Below are 8222 nucleotides of genomic sequence, written 5' to 3' on the forward strand. Positions count from 1 at the left end.
TGAACGGCAGGGGTCCTATTTGCAGGGGTTCTGTATGCAGGAGGTTGTTTAGATGGTCTGTCAGTGACAACTTTGGGACTCTCACTTATATATTATTGGCCAGCATTCCTGGGGGGTTGAAGAAAGAGCTGGTCTGTTGTTTGAGGCTTGTGCTGTCTGCCTTCAAAACATGCAGAGACTTTACCCTGCACCTGTAATTTCTCTTCTCATCTCATTATCTGTTGCTTTCTTTCCCTCTTCAGCTTGCAAACCCAGATTCGGTGGAGGGTCTGGTTCTGGTCAACATCGACACTAACGCCCGAGGATGGATAGACTGGGCCGCTCAGAAGGTAATGACCTTCTCTTTCTCTTACAACACATCAGGACTGCATTGTCTCATACACAGAAATGTGGTATTTTAATCTGGTTAGTGCTAATGATAGTTCTCCATCAAGTAAATTTTGTATGTGGATATGAAATTACGTGACTGGTGTCACAGATTAGTATCGATTGTGTCATTGTTTATCTTATTTAACTTATTAAATGATGAACAATCCTATTGATTTCTCTCTCTCTCTCTCTCTCTCTCTCTCTCTCTCTCTCTCTCTCTCTCTCTCTCTCTAGCTCAGCTCAGTGACATCCTCCCTCACAGAGCAGATCCTATGCCATCTTTTCAGTCAGGTACAAGAACAATTTGTCAATAAAGTGTACAAAATGTGATAAATAATTGCAACACAAAATGTCTTATGTTAGTTGCAACACATTTATTCTTAGTCACTTATTTTGCAAATTTTTGTAAGTTTTGGGTTGTAGTTTGTTTTTTTTTTTAAAAAAAAGGCTGTGTTTATGTGTTTCTCTATTATCTTGTAGGATGAGCTGTCATCAAACACAGATCTAGTGCAGTCTCACAGAGAGCGCATCTCCAAAGCTTCTAATCTGGTCAACATAGAGCTCCTCTGGAAGACTTACAACAGGTTAATACACACACACACACACACATTTATGTGCACACACTCTTACATTAATACAAATATGCACCAGATTAAACCAACATGATCTCCTTTTTTCCCTCCAGTCGCAGAGACTTGAACATCGACCGCAACAGCACCTTCAAGTAATACCCTCTTAATTTTAATCCTCACTCATAAAATTATGTTATCGTCTATTTTTTAAATTATTATCTTACATAAACCTCTCATCTCTACTCTCTCCACTTCCTCAGATGTCCAGTAATGTTGGTGGTGGGTGATCAAGCTCCATACGAGGATGCTGCCGTAAGTTTGACAAAGTTTTGACACATCTGAGTGTAACAAAGTATCTTGTGTCATATTGTTTTGGCAGAGGTTTATTGTTTTTCCCTCTGTGACCACCAGGTGGAGTGCAACAGCAAACTGGACCCGACAACAACCTCATTCTTAAAAGTAACCCTCTTTTCTTTCTGTTTATAGTCAGTGTAGTGTGTTTCTTTTTTTCATTCTTGGTTCTTTCAATTGATTTCGATTTGCTCACTTCTTCTGTCCCTCCTCCCCAGATGGCCGATGCCGGTGGTCTCCCCCAGCTGACTCAGGTACCCGATAGCCTCTTTCTGCTACACAAAACACTGAGCTTAAAGCTGCAACAAGCTAGATTGTTACATTTAAATATACCTGGTTAATCAACCATAATAAGGTGCGGCTGCACCAACACACCACCCTCACTTACTCGCTTCCTTTGCTGACAGTAACACAGGCAATTTTCCTCATGCACATGAATTGACACATTAAAGCATAAAGTGTTATTTACAGTGCTCCGTTCCCTCCAAAAAACACAAAAAAGAAAATAAACCATTCTGAAACAGTAAATGCTAGGTTGGATCATGATGGAGGCGGTTAGGGTTAGGTTAGGTCTTACAAGAGTTTTGCAAATCATCCCTCTGGCTGATCCAATCAAGCACCAACCATCTGAAATGATGTAGCATGATATTCTGGGTGTTGAAGTTCTCAAAATTAAAACAATTACTTTTGGGGACGACATGGGGTCACCAAAAATCCACCATTACCTAGTTCAGGTAACAACAAATCATAGTCTGACGGAATCTGTAACACTATGTAATTTCTTTGTATTTGCAGCCTGCCAAACTGACTGAGGCTTTCAAGTATTTTATCCAGGGCATGGGCTACAGTAAGTTCACTTCACTGAATAATAGCAATAATTCCCATGGTGCACCTTTAGGATTGTTCATCTTTTGTTAATCATGTACAGTATTCTTGTCCTTTGTGTGCAGCATTACTCAAAACATGCATTTTATGGGTCACAAACCTTAAAGGATAAGACATTCTATACATTTCTCCTTGTCAACAAATCCCACAAAAACACCCAAACCAACAAATTGATCCATCTAACAGTTTTGAATAGCTTATTCTTCTGTGCCAAAGACCTCCACTGCCCAAAGTCTATTAAAAACAGGTCAACGAGCCACACACTGCTGTGACTTATTTTTTAAAGGTTTACATCTTGAGTAGTAATCAATAGGCTTGGAGCTGAGTGCCACAGACAAGGAAGGGAAGTCTGAAAGTACTGAGAAATGGATTTTTACTGTAGTTTTGATCTTTTCATGGGATTTGTGGACAATATGGAATAACGCCAGCCTTATCCTTTAAATGCTGCATACTGTTTCCATCGCTTTCTAATGTGTGAATCTTATCTTTCCTTCCATTTCTTTCTATCTTTCTCTCCACAGTGGCTTCGTCTTGCATGACCCGCCTGTCCCGTTCCCGCACCACCTCTCTCTCCTCCTCTTACTCCATGGATGGGTCGCGCTCTCGCTCCCGCACCCTGTCCCAGGGCTCGCAGGGCGGCCAGATGCCGCCCAGCCCTTCCCAAACTATGGAAGTGTCTTGCTGAAGAAAAAGAGAGAGAGAGAAAGGGAGTGAGCGAGAGTGAGAAAGAGAAGAGGGCAAAGGCAAAGGGAAGGGATGAAGCATGACAATAACACAGGAACAAGACGAATGGGTTACTTATTTGTCACTAAACAACTCCCATCATTCCCCACAAGAACAGAATAGAAATAGAGACAGATGAAAAGAGGGAGGCAGGGAGAAAATAAAGGCCTATCTCTCATATTTTGCACCACATCTAAGTCCAAATCATCTCCTCACATCCCCCTTCTATCTGGACATTAAGTGACTATGGCTGTTAAAGCAAATGAAGGAAGCATAAGCTTTAGAGGGCAAGAAGAGATTAATAAAAAGAGGGGGGGAGGTGGGGAAAGAATGGCAACTGATCCTCTCTCTCTTTCCCTCTATTGGAGCGTCTGTCAGCCAATAGAGCCCTTTAATTTAGATAAGGGGTGTGGTCTATAGAGACTGCACACCTTACGATAACCAATAGTAATAATTCTGAAAACGGTATTGTTGTTGATGCTGATGACTATGTTGTTGACAATTGATGATGATGATGATGATGATGATGATGATAATAATGTAATAGAAAACAGTAACACTTTTCTCTTTATTACACAATGAGTTTAAAACATAGATAAAAAAAAACATACTATAGCAGAGATACTTATAACAATGTGTGTCTACTACTTTTTAAGCTAGTTTTTAGTGTTATTTTTATTTCTTTTAATCAATTTTATTTTCATATTTGTAACCTGCCTCAGCAAGGGGCTGAAGCTACTGATTGGTTGATTGTCACATGGTAAAATCCAATGAGAGCCATTATAGTGACTACTTCCTCCTTGATGTTGCCAGGTTGTTTATGTCTTCCATTTGCCCCGTCTCTAAGTGACTGTTTTGTTTTCCCATTTGATTTGAGGAGTTGGGCAGGAAGGTTTTTTTGTTGTTGTTGTTGTTGTTTTTCTTTTTCTGGACTGTTTGGAAGTTGCATGCCTGGTATCAGCCCATGTGAATATTGACTGGACAATATTTTTCTTTTATATTCTACTAATGAGTTGTGTGGATTAAGGTGTGTGTGCGTTTGTGTATGTGTTCAGTTTTGTTTGCTTGGAGTGTTAAGCGTACGTGACTTTGGCAGGTAAGCATAGTTGAGACTGAGGGTGTTTGCGCCCTTTAGCAAGCTAGCACCCTATAGATAACACTAGTCGCACACTAAATAGTGCTTCCAATATTGCTGGCAGTTTCACACTGCGTGTCCCAGTATCCACACTTTTGTACTACTCACCAGGGGCGTTGCATCACCAAGTAGCATGCTAGTATGGATATTGCATTTCAGTGTTAGGCGTGGCCAAAAGGGATCACTGTGTTTATCATCTGGGTTGTAATCTCTAAGCCTTGCCTGTGCATGGATACCTCCTAACAAACCCAGCAAGCATACTTGAGTTTATGTGCGATGTGAGGTAAAGTGCTCCTCTCCAGCAACAAGGCTTTATACAAGCAAAGGGGTCAAGAGAACTGTGTATGCATGTGATTGTTGCAGTGTGGGTGTGTGTGTGTGTGTGTGTGTGTGTGTGTGTGTGTGTGTGTGTGTGTGTGTGTGTGTGTGTGTGTGTGTGTGTGTGTGTCCAAGGAAGTAAATGTGAGGTTTATGGAAGCATTTATATTCTGTAAGCACAATTAACGCAGCAAAGACCGGGAAAGGCCAGGGTCCTTTTAGAAAAGTTTAGTCATCAGTTTTGAGACCAACAAAACCCCCTGTGACTTATCAATGACAATGAACCAGCCCTTTCACTGCCTCCACACTCAGAGAAAAAAAGGTTCTCAAGTCATAGGAAGCAAAAGATTTAACCTTTTTTTGTTCTGAGGGTGAAAAACTAGCCAATATCTGCACCTTGAACCAATTGATATTGGAATTCCAGCCAACAAGCATTTTTACTGCCAAAACTACAATAAAAGCCCCAAAATACAAGGGGTATTTTTTGTCACAATTCCGCCATCAGAAATGGTGTGAGCTAAATCTGCTCCATTTGAATACTTAATAACAACAGCAAGTCAACACAAAGCTTACCACTGCCCTATTATATGCAGCCATTGAACTGACAGCACATTTAAATGACCTGTTTATGGACCCCAGTCCGATATCCTTGGAGTGCATGTGCATTTTTAAACGTGTTGATGCAGCGTTGCATCATTTTTTTTTTCTTTAATAAGCAGTATCATTTTTTCTCAGTCAGTTGGAAGTTGCCTGTTTCTTTCTAGTCCTCCTTTCCCAAACCTGTTTGATAAAGTAAAGATGGAACGAAGATATTGATGACAGTAACAGGAAAGTCAGTGGAAGGCCTTAGGCTTGAGGTTTGAAAAGACTGGTACTTAAGAGACGATGACGGTGGTAATAATGACAGTGATCTGTTTTAAGTCACTTCCCCTGGCCCATTACATAGTGCAATGCACAACCAGCCATTGAAGCATTGATTGTTGCATTGATGCAACAAATGCAAATCCTGATGTTTAGATGCTTTGTGCTATGAGGCATAACTGAATAATGTGACGTTAAACTGGGATGCCACCATATTTTAGGCACTGTGTCACTGTCCTGAGGGCTGAAGTGTAGAATGTAAATGTTTGGCTCCTCCCAGACTGAAATTAAAACTCAAACTATCAGACATGGGAACCTTTACCAAATTAGGGGTAAAGTCTGGAGCCTGGAAAAAAATAATTGCCAAATAAGGAAAAGGAGCGGTACTTCTTTGTGAAGAGTTGAGCAGGGCAGTGCGATTGTAAATGCTTGTCCAATGCTTTTGTCTTTTGTTTGTCTCTTAATTTTTACTTTGATCATATTTTCTTTCCCCTCTCTGTTTTGGAATTTTATTTTATTTTTTTGTTTTAACTATGTGAAGTGTTAGTTTACCGTCCCGATGTGCTCACAAGTTAGTTAATCGTGTGATAGTTCATGTATAACTTTTTTAGCATTAGTGCTGATAAGGGAGAATAATATAATTAACAATAAAAAAAGATTAAAGGTAAAGAAAATACAATCAAATTTACTTGTGTGGCTAATTTCTCTGTGTAACACAATGAACATCCTAAAAGAAGCAAACTTAAATATTAATAAAAGCTTAAGAAGAACATCTTGTCTACTGTCTTGCATTTTCCAGAGGGGCTGATGTGAAAAGAAAATTGCAGACTATCTTGATGCTTTTGTATGTTTTGTATATTTTGTCTTTGCATTATTTGTTTTGATATGCTCAATTTGTGGCTAATAAATGCATCCACATGCCCACACAGTATAAAAAAGGAATGTCACAGAAGAACCTTGTCAATTAGGGGGGATCAATAGAACTTTTCTGTACTGATCATAGACTGCTGCAATATAGCCTCTGGAAAATAGTGGCATCACTGAGCGCATTATGCACTACCTTGAATGTTACATGAATTGTTTTTACTCACTAAATGAAAAGCACCTGTGCTCCACATTGCACACTGTAAGGACAGATTTCTTGAAACAGGTGGGTTCACTTAGGTGAAGATAAGCAGAACAGGACCTTTACAGTACCAGCTTGTACTTTCCCATGGCTACAGTACGACAGTTGAACTAATTCCAACAACCAAAGAAAATGAAAAAAGGCTACATACAATTACTAATCCACACAGTTTGATTTTGGCTTAACTCCTTATACAAATGTATCAATCTTTTAACTGAAAAAAAACATATCTCCCTGTGGCCCATAACAGGCTGTAGCATCCTCAAGTTAAGCCTGCACTCACAAAGTTTGATCAAATGAGTTCAATGCAAATACAGCCTTCCACCAGACCTTAACCAGAGTTTTAAGACTTTTCTTCAAGTCCAACTGAAGTTAAATTGCCTTATTTGTTTACTATAGCAAATCAAATCTTGCATAAAGCAATGATGTGGCATTCTTTCATAGGCAGAGCAAACGGTCACATAGAACCTGATAGCATCCTGCTACACAACCCACATTACCTTTCCTGCTAAAGTCCCCTTCTTATCTAACTTTCAAACATGAAAACACATCTTGTTCTACACCTTAACTTTCTGAACGAGCCACCAAACAGACATTCACTGTGAAAAAAAGGGCATGGCTAATGTCAGTTAGTAGGCTAGTTAGCTAAGCTAGCTGCTCAGCTGCAGCACATTAAACAGACATTACTGAAAATGTCACTTTGGACCTATTAGGTGCTGCTTGTGTAGTCATTGCCCTTTAAAATACCTGTTAGTGACACACTGTCTGTCCATGACTTGTAGCTATAGCAGTTTGATTATTTTGTCTCTGTTCTGTACAGTGTAATACCAGTAACCTGCCAATGAATGTCAATCAAACCTCCTACACACACCCCCAGCCGGCGAGACAAAAAAAGACTTCCTGATCGTTCCCAAAGACCTCTTTTTCTTCATTCTAATAATAATCCAAATAATACTATTAACACTACATTTAAAAACATGTTGACATCATTTTTGACTGCAAAGAGGGCTGACTAAATATGATTTCAGTTGCACTTTAAAGTTTTTGGTTAACTTTGACCAAATCCTGTAACTCTTTACCCATTTACTAGTGCCCTTATATTTACCTAAACCAGATAGCCATAACTTTATTTGCCTGAAATAAGTATTGTGACAAATACTGCATTCCAATATCTAAGCATTATAATACTGTGCTAAACAAATTTATGTGACCAGCCTACAACTCAGATCTCCAATGCAGGCCAATGCCAGTATCATATTATACCACACAATGGCGTGTGGAAGGGAAGTGAGTAGATTCTATCCCTGCCCTGTCTGCTGTTGTTTCCCTGAACACTTCCCCATCAATTAAATCTGCTTCAGTTCTATAGAGTAAGGACTACATATATGTCATTACCTCTCAAAGACTGTGTAAAATTCTTAATTTACTGGTAATGAGATTTGATGTTCCTTGGAATTTGATGATTATTATCATACATGTAATAATATATTGTAGTAATATGTGTTTAAAGTAAATGAACAATAGCATCAGGTCACTCTGGGATGATAATGACTTCTTATGTTTATTTAACAGAATCAACTTCATCATTTTATATGTTTCCAAAAGATATACACTTTCATAGACTAAAAACAAAATCACTTTTTCATCTTATTATTTAAATAATAAACATTTCACAGCGTCTTACTGTAGAAATATGCTCCAAACAGCAACATTTAAAACACAATATTGGTGTACTATCAGTATCACATTTCATCAAATTTAGCATTCTTGTTTGAAAAAATAAAAATATAGGATAAAGTGCATTGAGCTTGCAAAGATGAAAACCAGTCATTACCAAAATTTGGCAAAAAAAACACAACCAAACAAACAAAAAAAAAAACAA

The 8222-nt window shown here is 38.8% G+C and overlaps 1 protein-coding gene across 2 annotated transcripts in view; it reads left to right on the forward strand.

Annotated features, from left to right (window-relative positions):
• ndrg2 (NDRG family member 2) overlaps nt 1–5984 on the forward strand; it is a 42498-nt gene extending 36514 nt beyond the window's left edge. For both annotated transcript variants that reach the window (XM_042401149.1, XM_042401150.1), the window contains exons 8-16: nt 243–329; nt 604–660; nt 850–953; nt 1055–1093; nt 1202–1253; nt 1353–1400; nt 1511–1546; nt 2088–2139; nt 2699–5984. In XM_042401149.1, coding sequence (XP_042257083.1) covers nt 243–329; nt 604–660; nt 850–953; nt 1055–1093; nt 1202–1253; nt 1353–1400; nt 1511–1546; nt 2088–2139; nt 2699–2862 — 639 coding nt within the window. In that variant the 3' untranslated portion in view covers nt 2863–5984. The remainder of the gene's footprint in view (nt 1–242; nt 330–603; nt 661–849; nt 954–1054; nt 1094–1201; nt 1254–1352; nt 1401–1510; nt 1547–2087; nt 2140–2698) is intronic.
• The last annotated feature ends 2238 nt before the right edge of the window (nt 5985–8222 follow it).

The sequence above is a fragment of the Thunnus maccoyii genome, chromosome 22, assembly GCF_910596095.1.
Source record: "Thunnus maccoyii chromosome 22, fThuMac1.1, whole genome shotgun sequence".
Taxonomy (NCBI): domain Eukaryota; kingdom Metazoa; phylum Chordata; class Actinopteri; order Scombriformes; family Scombridae; genus Thunnus; species Thunnus maccoyii.